This window comes from Parastagonospora nodorum (assembly GCF_000146915.1).
Source record: "Parastagonospora nodorum SN15 chromosome Unknown scaffold_13, whole genome shotgun sequence".
NCBI lineage: Eukaryota > Fungi > Ascomycota > Dothideomycetes > Pleosporales > Phaeosphaeriaceae > Parastagonospora > Parastagonospora nodorum.
The window spans coordinates 615,338-632,101 of record NW_001884561.1 but is presented as its reverse complement, the minus strand read 5'-3'; the positions used below and the strand labels follow the sequence as shown (position 1 = coordinate 632,101).

Genomic DNA, 16,764 nt, shown 5'->3' with positions numbered 1-16,764 from the left:
CTCTCTCACCACACCTTCTCCACAAAACCAAATGTCAGGCGTTGGGGCATTGCTTTTGCGGCATATCACTTCGCGTAGAGTGAGATGGTACGATCAATCGCCTCACCTTTATCTATTCCAAAGACTCAAAGTTTTGATGGCTTTACCCCAAACCTCACCAACCAATCGCGCTTACCCTTCTGAGTCGTGTACATTTTTCAGTTTCGCTCCGCCCTTCTGTCACTGCAATGGGCACTTGGACTAAAATCACGAGAACCACTCTTCCCCCGCACTGTCGAGTCGAGAACTGCCTCGACCTCAACCGCGGTGTGCTAACTGGGCGGGTCCTGCATATGGCTGTGATGCCGGTGCATTCCCCTGCATGTCATGGCGATGACCCCCGTTCCCCGCGTCGAGGACGGCCTGTCATCGAGGGGTCATGGCTTTTTCTACAACGCGCAATGGCCATGACATCTGTCATGTACAACGAACGCCAGGTATTACACTAACGCAATGCACACGTTCTCGGCTGTTTAGAGTTTGCGTTGGTTCAACAAATATTCATTGCGGAATCCTCGGCCGGGTTGGCCGGCAACATCAATCAAGTTTCACATGTGTTGCCCAGTAGAGTCGTCTAGAAGGTATCGTAAATTACCACCACCACGGTGAGTCTTCATACCGTCTCTTGTCGATGCCCATGTATCTGACCTCCACCTCAGCCCCACTACCAATGCCCAATTCCACTATCATTTCGTGCAACTGGCTCTCCACGTCCTCCGCTAACATTTCTCCCCTTTTCTTGTTGGGGTAAAAATATGTTGTTACCTCTCCACAAGCCTCTTTAATATTGTCCATAGTCTAGATCAGATCGAGCCTGAATGTCTGCAATGCAGGCAACCGCACAATGGTCTCCGCCCAAGCCGACACGACGAATCCAGACATTAGCCCGTTTTTGGGACCCCGACCATGGATTTCGAGGTGTGCGTTCAAACTTCTGCCCCTAGCTTCGCGCAAGTGCCAGCCATGGATCTGGATCCCAAGCTTGCGCATGCCTGTACAACTTCGAAGAAAGTTATGGAACTGTTCAGTCAACGGAAAAGAGCCCTGGTACCACATAAAACCCGCCAAATAAACGTCGCGCAGGACTCCGCGGCACTGTGGTCTAATCGAATCGAGCCACTGCAAGAATACTGTGAGATACTCGTATCCACAGGGCAGGACGATGAACTGTCTGGTGCCGTAGAAGAGAGTTCGAACTTCCTGGCGTATAGTACAACTGAATAGTTCAAGTGCCTGGAGTGCGCTTACGGCGTCGTACTGAGATTTCTCACTCCTTTCGCGAAGTTTGAATCTCCGTCTCGGACCCTGTGTTGCCTTAACGAAGAATGGGGAAGGAGAGTCAAAGATGACCGTGTAGATTGCATTCCTAGTTTCGGGAGGTAGGCTATCAAAGCTTGGGGTAGAACTGGAAATGTATGGTCTGAGAGCTTGTGTTTCAAACATATTGTAGGTCTAGTTGGAGGTAAGTATGTAGCACGAGGTTGAAGGTAGGAGCTTTCTGCTAACTCCAAGGTGTGGTAAACATGATTCTTCACAGTCACAATTGACTTATCAGCTATGATTCAAGATAGCTGACACTCACTATATCACCACTCACGATTGAGTCTAGCCTCCATGGTCCTACGATTCGAATGTCAGAAACTTTCAATCTGGTGGATAGCTTCGTGAAGTATCAAGACTCAAGAGACGAATTCAATCTCGACAATGATGTCTATCCAACCTCCATACCTCAACTATGATAAAATAAAGGTGAGTGACAGCTCTCTTCCCACAACTATGCTTTATGCTGCATCATACGCACGGTCGATGTATTGTCGTGCGTGCGCGGGGTCATGGAGTGCCGGGATCCTACAATTGATGTTACCACCGATCATCCATGAACCTGGTTTAACAGAACTTCGGAAACTCTGTCATGCTGAACATTTAGAGTGACAATTCTTCCCATTGGGCGAGCAGGGGGGCCGTTGCAGTGTAGAAAGACATCTTCCCGGTAGCGTATTGCGGACGGCTAAATTCCGTTTCCAAAAAGGCACAATGCAGGGAAGTCAGCGCTCCGGGCACTAAATCTGTCCACATGGTGTCTTTACGATCGATCTTAGTAATATGCTTGATGCACTAAATTAATGCTTATTTTGTTAGGTAGTACGCAAGAGGCGAATTGACGGATGCACATAAAGGACCTACAACGGCCACTATGCCACTTCGGAAGGTCAACTTCACATGTTCAAGATGATTCCCTTCACTTCATGGATACCGGTACTGGCCATTTTCGAGACAGCTCGTGCTGTGAGATATCTAGGACGTGTGAATCCAGCGACAAAAGAGTTGACGTGGTCGGCCACTGGTGTGTCCTTCACGTTTACAGGAGCGTCAGCGTCCATCGGTCTAGAAGGAGTGACTGGCACAAGCAGTGCAGATTTGATCATCGACGGGAAATCGACATACATCGCCGACGTCAAAGGCCCTTCCATCTCGACCCCAGCAAATCTCACCTACGGCAACCACACCGTCGAATTCCGCAAAAGCTCCGAGGCATTATGGGGCTCCATCTTCATCGGCAACATCACCACCGATGGCACCTTTGGCCCTGACATCCCCGTCTCAAACCGCAAAATAGAAGTCATCGGTGACTCCATCACTTCTGCATATGGCATTGGCGGCACACTCCCCTGCACCAACAGCGCCGCGCTCGAGATCATCTCAGAAGGATATAGCATCCTGACCGCCAGCGCGTTGAACGCAGACTACTCCCTCATCTCCTGGAGCGGCATCGGCATCATCCGCAACTACGCATCTGGCAAACCCGACCCCGATCCCATCATGCCAGTGCGCTACACACGCTACGGCGCCAACGACGCAGACAACACCTACACGTTCCCCAGCACCGACGCCCCGGACGCCGTAGTTTTCAATCTCGGAACCAACGACTTCGGCCACGGAGACGGGCGGCCCATCCTTCCTGCATCAAACTACACTGCCGCGGTAGTCAAGTTCGTCGAGTCCGTCAAGGCAAGTTATAAGAATGACCCGGCGTTCTTCCTCGTGACGAGTCCCATGTTGAGTGACGGTAATCCCACGGGCGAGATGGAGAAGAGCAAGCAGCGCAATGCGCTGAAGGATGCGGTGGGGTTGTTGAATGGGACGAGGGCGGTTGTCGTGGATTGGCCGGCTCAGGGGAGTGATTTGGGATGTGATTATCATCCGACGCCGGGGACGAATAAGATTGGCGCGGGTGTGCTAGTGGAGGCAATGAGGAGGGAGTTGGGGTGGTGATGAGGATTGTGTGAGGGATTCTATGTGGGTTTGAGGGAAGGATGGGAAGGGATGAGGGATCAGAAATGAATAGGGAGATGTGTGTGAGATGTCATGTCGATTTTGTGATATCTCGAGGACATTGGAATGCAGATGAGTGGCAAACGCACCTTCACAGTGAAAATGAAAGCCACCAGATTGTCAACCACGAAATCAAATCTTTTCAGGCACTCCCCCGTCTTCCCTCCAGTCCCACTCCTAATACCTACCTTCCCATACATACAAAGGACACATACAATACCACAACACCATGTACAACACCGCTATTAACGTGCCTCCGGGCTACTACACCACCGCCGCCATCATCAACCTCGCGACGGCGCACTTCCCAGGCGTCTACAATGCGCTCCTCGACCCCTCCTCGCTCGTCTGGGACACCACGAACATCCCCGGGTTCTACTACGACGCGCTGTTCGTCGGGTACATCAAGATCGACTGGGCCCTGCACAAGGTGCTGGCCTGTATGGCGGCAGTAGACGGCGCGGTGAGCTTCTTCACCAACAGCGGCTCGAAGCTGTCGCGCGGGGATAGAGGCTCAATGCAGCTCGTGGCGCCGTGGGCATACCTTGCGGAGCCTGGCATAGCACGCCCGCAGCTCGTCAATTTGGTGACTATGTTGCAGTTCTTCTTCGCCGCGAGCGGGGTTATTGGGGGTGTGATGGCGAAGAAGGGGTGGTTCAGGACGATGGAGGTTGGCTGTGAATTGGTGGGTGAGGGCATGGGGATACTGGGCGGTGGAGAGATCGTGCTGAGGGAGATTGGGGATGGAGGGTATGAGGGTGGTGACGAGGGAGCGGCACCTGGGATGCAGGTGGGCAAGAGCGCACGGATTGTGCAGCGCCTTGTGGGTATGGCGAAGAGGGTGAATGGGGATTGGGCGGCGCATGTTGAGCGGGAGTTGAAGGGTGCGTGGCCGGGGATGAAGAAGCACTGGAGGAAGTGAGGAGATGGGTGGTGTGGTAGAGTAGTGAGGAATGACAGCCGCGTGTACGACAGTTCTTAACGCACCCCGGAGATTGACTTACTGTGCCTATGCACTGGACAGCGCCTGAGATACCCGTGTACACAGTAGTAGTCTCAGACAGCAGTTGCTTTGCGCCCGCGTATACCATTGAACCTATCATCGCCATGACGTTGTTGTGGCCCACGTCAGCACATGGAGTGCTCCAAAATTAGTATGCATGACTTACCTGTCAACTACTAATACTGCTGTAGATAGATCTAGGCTAGTATGTATTTCAGATAATTCACAGTTCAAGCATCATTGGTAGATTGGCGTCGGCGATCTCTGTGAGTTAACTCCTAGGATCAAACCAGCCGGCGTTCGAGTCTCAGTGACGGAGGTGTTTGGCGGGTCCCTGTGGAGTTAACTCCTGGGATAATTATTTTGCATCTTTTTTGCACCTCTTTTGCCCTTTCACTGCGATAAATCTTACCCTCGCTTTGTATCTCATTTTTATTGCATCATGACAACTGAGAAGACAGAACAGGAGGGCCAGGGATAGAGCACACAAAGACTGCAGGATAGGATAGGACATGTAGGAGTTTATGATGAGCATTACAAGGGACTCAAGACGATCATCAAGGAGACGAGTTCAGAGTACAGGAGGACAGCTGGTCGAAAAGTCAACAAATGGTGCACGCTAGTGACCGAAGAAGCTAGCGCTGTCATCGCTAGTGTCTTTCCATGTTCCATCTTCATTAACACCCAGGCAGTCCTTGTCAACATCAACTTAGAGCAATATAATTCCTGGGCTCCTCTATGGATGTAACTGCATCATGGCCGACGAAGAAGATGCTGACACGCCAGTAATTCCGGATCTCTACAAACCACCAGCTCTCCTGCCTATTGCACAGCTCAAAGATCAACTTCTTTACACCATTGAGACATTCCCTGTGACCATAGTCGTCGGCGCAACAGGCAGCGGTAAAACAACTCAAATCCCAAGATTCTGCCTCGATGCAGGATGGTGCGCAGATGGCAAGCAAATCGCGGTCACGCAACCCCGACGAATTGCCGCTACGAGTGTCGCAGCGCGAGTTGCAGAAGAGCTAGGGACGCCATTGGGTCAAAGAGTTGGATACAGTATCAGATTTGAAGATGTGACGAGCGCGAATACGCAGGTAAAGTTCGTGACGGATGGATTGTTGTTGCGGGAGATGTTGGTTGATCCGCTGCTCAATCGATATTCCATTATCATGGTCGATGAGGCGCATGAGCGGAGTTTGTCGTCTGATATACTGCTATCACTACTTAAGAAGGTGCTGCGCAAGAGGTCTGATCTTCGAGTGGTCGTGAGCTCGGCGACCTTGGAGGCTGAGCGGTTTCTCGACTTCTTTGCGCCTGATGAGGGCGAGAAAGTCCATGGGAAGAGTAAGGAAGAGTTTGGCCAGATTGTGGGTATTGAAGGACGAACATATCCAGTTGAGATACAGTACATTGCAGAACCAACCAACAATTACGTCGAAGCTGCTGTGGAGGCAATCATGGACATCCACACCTCCGAGTCTGACGGCGATATTCTTGTGTTCCTCACCGGTCGTGAGGAAATCGACGACGCAATCGATTTGCTGGGGGATCGCATAGCTGACATGTCTTCGAAGCAACAGAAGCTCCTTACCTTGCCGCTATATGCTGGATTGTCAACCGAGGAGCAGATGTTCGTCTTTCAAAAAGCACCCACAAACACGCGCAAGGTCATTCTGAGCACCAACATCGCCGAAGCCAGCGTCACGATCGACCACATTGTATACGTTATCGACAGCGGCTATGTCAAGCTACGAACATACGACGCCCGTCTAGGCATCGAAACACTCAACGTCCTGCCCGTCTCCAAAGCCAGCGCAACCCAACGCGCAGGCCGCGCAGGCCGCACCCGGCCAGGAAAATGCTTTCGCCTCTACACCGAAGACGCATACAAATCACTCGAAGAGGCCACATTCCCCGAGATCCAGCGCTCGAACCTGGCACCCGTGATCCTCCAACTCCTCAACTTAGGCATAACCAACATCGTGCGCTTCGACTACCTCTCGCCTCCGCCGTCATCCCTCGTGACACGCGCCCTAGACCTACTCTTCTCCCTCGGCGCCCTCGACGAACATGCGCGCCTCACAAAACCCCTCGGCACACGCATGGCCGAACTCCCCCTCGAGCCCATGCTCTCCCGCGCGCTGCTCTCCTCCGCAAACCCCGATTTCAACTGCCTGAACGAAATGCTCAGCATCGCCGCTATGCTGACGCTGCAAGGCGCAGCCTTCATCTCGCACGACGGCGGCAAGAAAGCGCTCGACGCTGCGCGCCGCCGCTTCGCCGTCAGCGAGGGCGATCATCTGACGTTGTACAATGTGTACGAGGCGTTTCTCAAAGCGGGCATGAGCGTGCAGTTCTGCCGTGAAAACAGCCTCAACCACAAATCGCTGGTCAAAGCCGTGAGTGTGCGGAAACAACTCGCTGCCTATCTCGAGCGGTTCGGCATCGGCGTGTCGCCGCTCGCATCCTCGGACATCCTGCGCGTGGGTGGTAAGCCGCTTTCAGAACGTATATGTCGGTGTCTGGCGACGGGGTTCTTCGCCCATGTGGCGAGGATGAAGAGCGATGGGAGTTTTGCGACGGTAGATGGGAAGACGACGTTATGGGCGCATCCGAGTAGTGTGTTTTTCCATAGGAAGGTGGAGTGGGTTGTGTATACGGAGATTATGGAGACGAAGGGGAAGGTGTTTATTCGGGATTTGAGTGCGGTGGAGATGGATTGGTTGGTGGAGTATGCGCCGGGGTATTATAGGGTGAAGGAAGGGAGGAGGTGATGAGATGAGAAAGTTGCACTGTGCTAAGATCGAGGTATGGAAAATGCCAAAGTACTTCTGAGAAGAAGAGCAAATCGCACTGAATACAAGGTTCTACTGAACATGGGTATCTAGAGAAGTCGTCGCCTATTTGCATGCCTCGACAAATAACTCGCGCATGCCTTTCAAGAAGCTCGCCAGGTCTCTCGACTCGTTCAGCCTCTCGACGACCCTCTCAACCTCTTCCCGCTCCACCTTCGGCCTGACTTCCAGCACCTTGTAGTCGCGCTCGCTCGTGTCCAACTCGAACCAGGCCTCGCGCTCCCACTCGCGCTCATCCACGTTGGTGTATACAAACTTCAGTCTGTCGTCCTTGCCCAGGCCTTCAATGCGCAGGCCAAGGTAGTTCTCCCAAAAGTCCAGCTCCGGCTCGTTGTACCGAGACTGGCCATCGAGATAGCGGCGATGCTTGAGTTGCGCCTCCCTGCGGGCAGAGATGGATTTCTGCACTTCGGCAATCTGGGAACGAAGGGTGTCGCGGTGCGCAAGGCGCTCGTCACGCTGGAGGGTGAGGGCGCTGATGGCTTCCTGCATTTCGCTTGTCTCTTGCGACTCCTTGGCGATGCTCTGGCTGTGTTGTTGTTGTTTGAGTTCGAGGATCTCAATGTCGCGCTTCTTCATGCGCTGGTCCTCTGGGGTGCCGTTAGTATGCTATGCTGTGTGGATGGGACATGCGACAGCTTACCGTGAAGCTCTGCGACGTTCATGTGGAACTGGTTGCGCTCTTCCAGCACTCGGCGTCGCCCATTCTCAATAAAAGCATCGAAGCGCGCGGTGAACTGGTTCATGCGACTGCGCAGGTCGTCGAATCCGAAGTTGATGGAGGGCAGCTGATCGGCCATGGACGGCGCATCGTGGGAGGAAGCGCGCATCGTGGTGCTAAGTGACGGCTCGAAGGTAGTCATGGCGAAATCTGGGGCAGCGACAGTATATGATAGGGTTTGGTTGTGCGGTGCGTGTTGTGTCCGTGTGACGTGGTTTGCGACGAGTGGTGCTGGTGTTGTTGATGGTTGCTCTGTAAACAAACACTCCGCGCTAGCCTCAATGGACCTGATGCGGGGCGCCAAAGCACGTGAACATGCGTTATGCGCTAGCGGAACTTTTGCTTGTGCCTGCCTGCGTCTTCACGTTCACCGTTTTGCAGCCGAAGACGCGTCGCAGCACAAACATAGCCGCGTAGCAAACACTGCTCGAACTATGCTTCACCGCAAACACGCAACGAACTATCGCGAACTTTTTCTTTACCCAGATGGCTGACAGCACGTTGAGCCATCTCAACTATGGCCATGCTGGAACATCTACATTTGATATCGATACACAAAACTGGGCGTTTGCTCGTCAGTTCACTGCGACAACACTGAAGCAGATCGGAATACGTGATCGAAACTCCATCGACGCCATACGGGCACCTGTGCAGCTTGCGAATACTGGAACCACGACTCGGCAGACTGACGCCAAACACAATGCGAAAGCCCTCTTTCGCAACTACCCTCAGCTCACCCCAGCAAATGACCTGCTACCAGACCTTGCTGCTACCTCGGCTGCTGTACTATCCGCGACATACAAGTACGACCCACTGGTTGGCAGTCTGTACTCCACGGGCTCGATCACCTATACCGACAGTAGATCGTACAAATGGGACAATCCTCGTCGCATCGCAGCCACAGTCTCTGGTGAGGCTGGAAACATCTTGCGCATCGCTTTCCTCTATCAGGAGGCAATGGGCTGGGGAAACGACAAAAGTGTCTGGATTAGAGGCGACACGCTGAGGAATACCGAAACCGGGTACTGGAACGAGCAAGCAGCGCCGATACAGCAGGTTTGCTTTTCGCAGTCAGAAGACAGAAGCACGTTGCTTGCTGTCCGAATGCTCACCAAAACGATCATCTTCCGACCCTTCTATTCGCAACGACCCCAGCCTGCTGCGAATTCACAATACTACCACCTCCCACCCTCGCTCATCAACGCGCATCCAATCTTGACTCTGGAGAACGAAGAGACAGGGGGTACACCCCATGTGGATGTTACATTCAATCCCGACTTTCAGCTGCAGTTCGCTGTCGTCGACCAGAACCACGTCTGGAGCGTCTGGGACATTGATCAGAAGCGGAAAAGCACCGAATACAAGCTATCATGCTTAATACAGGGCACTATCGCACCGGCAGACGACGAAGAGATGGTAGCAGAGGATGGCTGGGCAAGGATACTCTGGGTTGGAGATGTTAATACCGTCCTGGTGTGCAATCGAAGGCAACTCAGCATAATTGGAATCGAGGGCACTTCTTTCGCATACCTTCCGTGCCCTTCCGTGATCTCTCCACGATCAAATGACTGGATATTGGACGCCAAGAAACACCCATTGTTACGTGGTCGCTTCTTCATCCTCACATCAACCGAATTGTGCCTGATGGCAGTGACCACACCAAGCGAAGCAGTAGATTTGGCTGTTGGTCCAGTGGGCGCCCGCGTCCTTCTCTCTTGGCGGCATTACAGAGGGGCTGAGGATTTTACACTCAATATCAGCCTCTCAATGCTGAATGATGACGGTTCGTGTGTTGTCTCTCTTTGGGTCAGCCCAGAATAACAGTGTTGCAGATTTGTGTGTGCTCTTGCATTCTCGACTAAATGATCTTACACAGACATACATCGTCGACAATGCGACCTCTAGCTCTGGAGTGCTTGGCTCGAGCTTTGATCCCACCTATCTTGACCTTGCCGTGGACGGACCCGGTCATACTCTACAAGTTACTATGGAGCCTTGTCGGTTTCAAGGTGATATTTCTTCGAGCACACAAGGTCAAGGGCGCACATACCTTGCTCAAGGCTTCACATTCTACAAATTGTTCATGCTTCGATCTGACCTGAGCGTGCATGAGTCGATCATATATGCTGCATCATCGGCAGGCAGTAGCACGGTTGAGAATGATCATACTGTGGAAGATCTGATCTGGACTAGAATCTATCGGCCCAGGAAGGATGTGCGGACGATAGGAGGCATCCAAGAGATGGACGATTTTCTTGAACCCGAGGGCATTGAAGCAACAGAGGAGCCTGTGTCAAAACTTCGATTACAGGTACCGACCTTAAACAATGGCAAGCAAGCAGATTTCGCCAATCGTGCAGTGGATCACAGATCACTTTACGATGCGTTGACTGGGAACGACATTGGTGAGGAGGAGAACGGAGGGGCTGTGGACGTTCCGAGCGTGGTCATTCAACATCAGGGAATGGTCATAAGCTCCACTAATATTCCACAAGTGCCACTTGGGACTCTGTAAGTATTCCGAGAGCACGCATGCTGCGCCACGGAAGCTAACATGACATAGCCTCGAGATTGCTGACAACAAGCTCAACGTGTCCGATGTTGATGAGGCTTCCTCATCGTTACAGCAGTACCTGGACATAGAAGCGCCTGGTGCCGAAGTCGAAGTGCGCTTCGTCGCCAGTACCCACCTGCTACAGCTTGGTGAGGGTCAACAGCCTACTATCTCAACCTTATATGATGTGATCCTCCAGAATTGGATCGCACCGCTGCCTCCACACGTGCCTAAGCGCGTGCGCCAACATAAAGAACGACTCGCCCGACGCGTCGCGGCGGAGGTGATGCTAGCTAGCACGCGCACTTTTCAACGAGAGACAGAGACTACGGCCGAAGAAACCCAACCAGCTCTCAACCTAGACAATGGACTAGCCCTACCAATACTGTCCTCCCAACCTGTTGGAGGCAGCTCTCAAGAGTGGGCATCTTCGCAACCACTGCTTACACCACCACCCTCACAACCGCAGCCTTCGCAGTCGCAAACAACCACGCCATCTTCTCAACACTTGGCTTCGCAAAATCCTTCTTCTTTTACAATTTCCACCGTGGCTGATCCGCTAAACCGCTTGCGCAAGCATCTGAAGTTCAATGCGGATGCAATCCCAGAAGATGCCATGCCAGACGGCGTGAATCGCTTGTTGTCCCAATGGCAGCCCGGTGCCGACCCACGAACATACGACTGGGACGCCTCTGAACGCGCAACTCGCCTCGAGACAGCTGATGGTGACGACCCAGAACAACTAGAAAAAGCACGAAGGAGGAAAGAACGTCGCGAAAGAATGCAGAAGCGTCAAAATGAGCTCGCACAGGCGCAGGTCTCAAGTCAACCCTTCAGCCAGCCGTTCACCTTTGTCAAGCCCACTGTATTTTCTAAAAGCTCTCCAGGCCCCATGCGCGAAGCCACAAGTCAGCATGTTCCGCTCCCAGGTGCAAGTTCTCAGAGTCAAGGATTTGGCACGTTTCCGTTTCCAATGCAGAGTCAGGTGGAGCCAGGCAAATTTGGCGGAAGACTAGACAAGAAGAAGAAGAAGAAAAATGGGAGAGTCAGTGGCTTCTAGCAGCGGTTTACGATATGTTGCGCCAGCAATGCGACGAGCTGTGTAATCTTTGTAGTCGTCATCGGAACGGGAGGAAGGAACGGGTGGGGCGCGAGGCGGGGTAGCTTCACTGTTAGTTACAGCTTCGAGCTTGGAATTGCGGATGCGGAACCTCACCGCGAATATCAAATACCAACTATCGGATCAAGACACATATATCTCAACCCAATCTTTCAAAATCTCAATCCCATCACACAATCCTTCACCATGCCATCAGATTTCCCCACCCTCCAGCCCGCCTTCACAGTCCGCGTCACCATCGACGCGCCCATGTCTGTGGGCGGACAAGCTGGCTCCCAGCTTGTCATCGTGCCGATGGTCAGCGGGACAGTCAAGAGCGAAGATGGCTTCGAGCCGAAACTGAACGGAGAATTGTACGTCATTCAGTGTGAGAGGGAAAGTAGTTGTTAACCCCCACCCAGACACGGCGTAGGATACGATTACATCCAGAACGACGCATCGGGCTCACACATGCGTCTCGACGTGCGATCTCAGGTCAAGTAAGTATAGCGCCAGTTTGTCATTGACACATTGTTGGAGCAGCACATCCTTTGCCTCACCAACTAACCCGGCCCCAGAACCGATGACAACACCATCCTGGCAATGTACTACAAAGGCAATGTCAAGCTGACTGAGGGCGTCAAAGCCATCTTGTCTGCCTCCCCTGACGCCAAGACTACGGAGTTTGGAGATAGCTTTGTGACATTTAGCTTTGAGACGGGGAGTGAGAAGTACAAAGATTTGCAGAATGGGACGTATGTGGCGGCGGGCAGGTTTGTTGTCGGGGAGGGCGAGGGGACGGTGGTGGAGTATAAGGTTAGCCGGGTTGGGGCTTAGGATGGGGGAAGTGTGTATGAAGGTATCTATATATACTCATTTCGCTGATTTTTAGCGAGTGCTTTCGTTTGCAGCTCTGCTCTTGCTATCCACGTGCTGTACGGTTGCCTTCACCGCCACGAGCGTTTGTCCTCGGTGTATCGTAGCTCCAGTACCGTGGTGTTGTGAAGACAAGTTCTCTCTGTCTTCACTTCTTAACACTAGCACACTCACGTTCAACTCGCGTCTTTGCGCGTTAGCTTCGCGTTTGACACCACCTTTTCTAATTTTCAAACATCGACTGAGTTTGTTTCGCGCTTGTTCGACTCCTACGCGGCGCTGCGCAAGTCGAGTACGACACTCCTCCATCTAGTGAGATCACGCTAAAATCATCTAGCTCTTCCAACCTTCCAGTTGCCATGGTGTACCCAGAGCAATACGTATTGAACGACTTCAACAGCCATGCAGAATCCCGGTATCAAGCTCAGTTCAGCATCATGGCCAACAGCGGTCTCTACACAGTCGAGAGTATAACATACACGAATGTGAACAAGCAAAGGCATCAAGCCGATATGCTTCTCATCGGCCGCTACTACCTGAATCCTGGACCACCTGTATGGGCGCATGGCAACGGACATCACATCGAATACTACATGGGTCAGCCTACCGACATGTGCGAGCCGGTTCTGGAGAACCACATATCACGAATCTACTACTTTACACCATTCCGCCTGATGGGATCGACACAGGGCTCCTCAAAGTCCAAGCGCACGCGTCATACAACTTTCAATTTCGAGGCGGAGGTATTTGAGACGGTTGTCAACTTCGTTCTTCTTCTCACTGGTCGACTTGATCACGCCCACAATTCTCGGGGAATAGATATGGCCGGGAAACTGCAGTTTGCATGCCTCGCCTTCGAGAAGAACCACAATGCTGAGGAAGCTGGGAAGCTTGCATTCCAGGAGAACAGACTGTCTTTCCAAGAGCATTCCGGCAATCAGCACACCCAGCGCTCATCCGAGCTCGCCCTGCGCGGCGTCAGACTCAGTGAAGCATGTGAAAGTTCCACAGCTGAGATCACACCTACGAAGCTCCCACGCACAGTCGTGAACAGCACCTCTTTTCGTGTTCAAGCGAGGTGTAAGTCACCTTTTACCCCTCAGCTGTATCTCAAATTGACTCAACATTTCAGATGGCACGCAGCCTGCATCCATGAAGGTGAGACCAGTCCCGATTACCCTCCTCATCTTCTATCCTATTCACTAACGATGACTAGGGCCAAGTCCTACGTTTCCAATCCGATGTCGATGTCGAACTCGCACAAGTTCGAGCTGCTCACCAAGAAGAGATGAAGAATCTTCAAGCCCAGCTCACTGCGCAGGATAATAAGACCAAGGCCGCGAAAGCCAAGACAGTTGGATCGAAGAAGAAACTCAAAGCTGTCAAGCAAGAGAACAAGGAATTGAAGGATAGGTCTTCAGTACAGGAGACCAAGTCTCAGAATATGATCGGAAAATATGGCAGACTGAAGGAAAGGTATCGTCGAGCCAAGACGATGTTGAGGATCAAGAGGGAGAGGAGCGACGACTAGTGGATCTTTTTGGGTTGGATGAGTGATTTTTGATGGATAAGCCTGTAGGCTACAAAATGTTTCGTTTCAGGAAACTGGAAGCTCAAAATTCATGAGGACAATCAGGCTGCCATATTGGAATCTGAGGAGCGTTGACATACACGTGCTAGTTTGTTCCCAGGTTGTTGAGAAAGAGGATCAAAACACATTATAGGCACCATTGACAGAATGTTGCTATATGATCTGGATCGCGAATTTGCAAATGAATACGCGCTTCATAACATGTAATCGCAGTGCGATGAAAGAAAATTATGGGGAATATTGTGCTTCAATTGACTACTCAAGGTCGGTCACTGCTGTGGACCCCTCACAACTACCTATATCTGAAGCACTCATACTCTCTATTATTTCCACGATGTCTCCCACTATTGTCGCTGAGTTCATCCCAATTGAAATGAGAGTGCACAGGAAGGGCCGATGCCAGCGTTCTAGTGGCATCTAGCGCGACGCCTTCTCAAGCTTTCTCGGAACCGTTCGGTGTCCTTGGCATTTCCGATCTCCTTCGACATCTCGCAAGCTGATCTACTTTCAGTATTCTACATGGCTTTACCCTGCCTTGATAGCCTTATAGCATGCTGCCATCGTAGCTAATGCGCAAGTCTCGCAGCCTAACCGCTTCGATCACGGGAGTGTCGTCAGCCTTGCGAGACCACTCCACGCTCCTTTGGACACTCCCAGTCTAACGCTCCAACGCGTTAGGGTTGCGAGTTGACAGCTTGATCGGACATTCACCATCCCAATCATAATATTGTTGCCAGCCGGGATCTCCCAAACATCTAGCCACAGACTAACCGGTAAACGGCGGACACGGAACATCCCCACGAAACATCGCGCGTAGACTACTTACATCGGCCGACCCGCCTCTGTGCTAGGTTCTATATGCGAGTGGTACCTGAGATTGTCCATGGTGTGCACCACATTCCCGATGAGGAACATTGTACACGAGGCCTTTGGGGGCTAAACATAGATCAACAATTCCGTCAAGGACCATGGTTATCATGGCAATACGACCGAGGTATACCCTAGATATCTGACGTCTGTCCTTAGGGTGTATATAAGAGGAGACATTTGCAGATGCTCTCAGCGGCCATCAGCTCTTCACTTAGAACATTAGCCGTATCTACTATACCTTCCTATCGTTCACTTCCAGTATGGCTCGCATCACCGGCTTCCTTGCCGTTCGGACCGCCATTACTCTTCTAATTGCTTCCCCCTCTATCGTCTCAGCAGCAGCCGTCCCAGAGTCTGTCGATGTCGTCGTCGTAGGCGCTGGTCTTGCTGGCCTCACCGCGGCACGAGATCTCCTGGCTGCAGGCAAGACGGTGAGGGTCCTCGAAGCTCGCGATCGAGTCGGCGGCAAAGTCCACAACGCAAAGTTGAAGAATGGTGGTGTCACTGAAGTTGGTGCAGAATTTGTTGGTCCCACCCAGGATCATGTTTTCAAGATGATCTCAGACTTGGGTCTGGAGACGTTCAAGACTTACAGTGAGGGTGATTCGGTCTTGTGGCGCAATGGCACGCGACTGGTATACACACCAGACCCAGCTCTTGGCGGCTCACCGCCTGTTGCACAAGAGGCACTAATCCAGATCGCGGGTGTGCAGCAAAAACTCAACGAATGGACCGGCAAGATCGATGTCAATGCTCCATGGAACGATTCCAATGCCGCCGAATGGGACAAGATGTCCTTCCAAGACTTCCTCAACGCAAACGCACCTCATCCGGATGCACAACTGGTCCTGACTTCCGCATGCAAAGGCATCTTCTCCGCCGAACCTCGCGACATTTCCCTACTTTATCTCATCGCCTACATTGCATCTGGTGGTAATGAGACCACAAGGGGAACCCTCGCATCGGTTATCGCTGTCCAAAATGGTGCTCAAGAGTCTCGTGTTGTGGGCGGCACAGGACTGATTCCCGAGCGTCTCGCTGAAAAGGTCGGCAGCAAACATATCACACTCAACGCTGCAGTCTCCAGCATCAAGAAGACGCCCACAGGCTATGTTGTCGAATCATGCGCGGGTAGTGTGCAGGCCAACAGGGTGGTCGTCGCCATGCCTCCGCCACTACTCAAGCGTATCGCTTTCTCTCCTGCCCTTCCCCAAGCTCGACAAAACCTCATCGACGGTCTCAAGCTTCCTGCAATCGGCAAGGGAATCGCAGTTTACAAGACCCCTTTCTGGCGCACCACCGAGAAGCTTGATGGCCAAGTCGTATCAGATAGCGGCTCCGTCAAGGTCACATTCGATAGCTCAGAATCCGACGGCAAATTTGGCGCCATCCTGGGATTCATTCTCGGTGACGAGATGCGTGCGCTTGACAAACTACCTGCTGAGCAAGCGCAAAAGATGATTACCTCAGACTACGTCAGATACTTTGGCTCACAGGCAGCAGACACAACTGAGTTTGTGCTGCAGCGCTGGGACTTGGAGGAATTCAGCAAGGGTGGACCGGTTGCGGTCGCACCGCCAGGTGGTGTGCTGAGCAAGAATGGGCATGCACTGCGCGAGGCAGTTGATGGCATTCACTTTGCGGGAACTGAGACGAGCGTTTACTGGACCGGGTATATGGATGGTGCTATTCGTAGTGGTGAGCGAGTTGCAAAGGAGATCTTGGGACACTGAGAAGAAGTATGAAGTGAATTTTGAGGCTGTACATGAGACCTGATTCTGTCTCTCACATTGTACCAGTATTGAATAGTAAGTTAT

The 16,764-nt window shown here is 52.2% G+C and overlaps 10 protein-coding genes across 10 annotated transcripts; 6 read left to right on the top strand and 4 right to left on the bottom strand.

Annotated features, from left to right (window-relative positions):
- Positions 1 to 837: 837 nt before the first annotated feature.
- Positions 838 to 1,482, bottom strand: SNOG_08774 (hypothetical protein; the record flags this gene model as incomplete). The annotated part of the gene is made up of 2 exons (XM_001799030.1): positions 838 to 1,239; positions 1,288 to 1,482. 2 exons carry the CDS (start codon positions 1,480 to 1,482, stop codon positions 838 to 840), a joined length of 597 nt encoding a protein of 198 aa, XP_001799082.1.
- A 786-nt stretch (positions 1,483 to 2,268) lies between these two features.
- Positions 2,269 to 3,312, top strand: SNOG_08773 (hypothetical protein; the record flags this gene model as incomplete). The annotated part of the gene is made up of 1 exon (XM_001799029.1): positions 2,269 to 3,312. The coding sequence occupies one exon, from the start codon at positions 2,269 to 2,271 to the stop codon at positions 3,310 to 3,312; it is 1,044 nt and encodes a 347-aa protein (XP_001799081.1).
- A 289-nt stretch (positions 3,313 to 3,601) lies between these two features.
- SNOG_08772 (hypothetical protein) lies at positions 3,602 to 4,294 on the top strand (the record flags this gene model as incomplete). The annotated part of the gene is made up of 1 exon (XM_001799028.1): positions 3,602 to 4,294. One exon carries the CDS (start codon positions 3,602 to 3,604, stop codon positions 4,292 to 4,294), a length of 693 nt encoding a protein of 230 aa, XP_001799080.1.
- A 388-nt stretch (positions 4,295 to 4,682) lies between these two features.
- On the bottom strand, positions 4,683 to 4,889 carry SNOG_08771 (hypothetical protein; the record flags this gene model as incomplete). Its single annotated transcript, XM_001799027.1, has 2 exons — positions 4,683 to 4,724; positions 4,788 to 4,889. The coding sequence occupies 2 exons, from the start codon at positions 4,887 to 4,889 to the stop codon at positions 4,683 to 4,685; spliced, it is 144 nt and encodes a 47-aa protein (XP_001799079.1).
- A 241-nt stretch (positions 4,890 to 5,130) lies between these two features.
- Positions 5,131 to 7,155, top strand: SNOG_08770 (hypothetical protein; the record flags this gene model as incomplete). The annotated part of the gene is made up of 1 exon (XM_001799026.1): positions 5,131 to 7,155. One exon carries the CDS (start codon positions 5,131 to 5,133, stop codon positions 7,153 to 7,155), a length of 2,025 nt encoding a protein of 674 aa, XP_001799078.1.
- A 126-nt stretch (positions 7,156 to 7,281) lies between these two features.
- On the bottom strand, positions 7,282 to 8,066 carry SNOG_08769 (hypothetical protein; the record flags this gene model as incomplete). The annotated part of the gene is made up of 2 exons (XM_001799025.1): positions 7,282 to 7,826; positions 7,880 to 8,066. 2 exons carry the CDS (start codon positions 8,064 to 8,066, stop codon positions 7,282 to 7,284), a joined length of 732 nt encoding a protein of 243 aa, XP_001799077.1.
- A 377-nt stretch (positions 8,067 to 8,443) lies between these two features.
- Positions 8,444 to 12,522, top strand: SNOG_08768 (hypothetical protein; the record flags this gene model as incomplete). The annotated part of the gene is made up of 6 exons (XM_001799024.1): positions 8,444 to 9,763; positions 9,834 to 10,468; positions 10,521 to 11,560; positions 11,627 to 11,984; positions 12,033 to 12,110; positions 12,189 to 12,522. The coding sequence occupies 6 exons, from the start codon at positions 8,444 to 8,446 to the stop codon at positions 12,445 to 12,447; spliced, it is 3,690 nt and encodes a 1,229-aa protein (XP_001799076.1). The 3' UTR covers positions 12,448 to 12,522.
- Positions 12,523 to 12,845: 323 nt separating this feature from the next.
- SNOG_08767 (hypothetical protein) lies at positions 12,846 to 14,017 on the top strand (the record flags this gene model as incomplete). Its single annotated transcript, XM_001799023.1, has 3 exons — positions 12,846 to 13,566; positions 13,619 to 13,644; positions 13,703 to 14,017. The coding sequence occupies 3 exons, from the start codon at positions 12,846 to 12,848 to the stop codon at positions 14,015 to 14,017; spliced, it is 1,062 nt and encodes a 353-aa protein (XP_001799075.1).
- A 467-nt stretch (positions 14,018 to 14,484) lies between these two features.
- On the bottom strand, positions 14,485 to 14,962 carry SNOG_08766 (hypothetical protein; the record flags this gene model as incomplete). Its single annotated transcript, XM_001799022.1, has 2 exons — positions 14,485 to 14,578; positions 14,904 to 14,962. 2 exons carry the CDS (start codon positions 14,960 to 14,962, stop codon positions 14,485 to 14,487), a joined length of 153 nt encoding a protein of 50 aa, XP_001799074.1.
- Positions 14,963 to 15,207: 245 nt separating this feature from the next.
- On the top strand, positions 15,208 to 16,740 carry SNOG_08765 (hypothetical protein; the record flags this gene model as incomplete). The annotated part of the gene is made up of 1 exon (XM_001799021.1): positions 15,208 to 16,740. The coding sequence occupies one exon, from the start codon at positions 15,208 to 15,210 to the stop codon at positions 16,678 to 16,680; it is 1,473 nt and encodes a 490-aa protein (XP_001799073.1). The 3' UTR covers positions 16,681 to 16,740.
- Between the last annotated feature and the right edge of the window lie 24 nt (positions 16,741 to 16,764).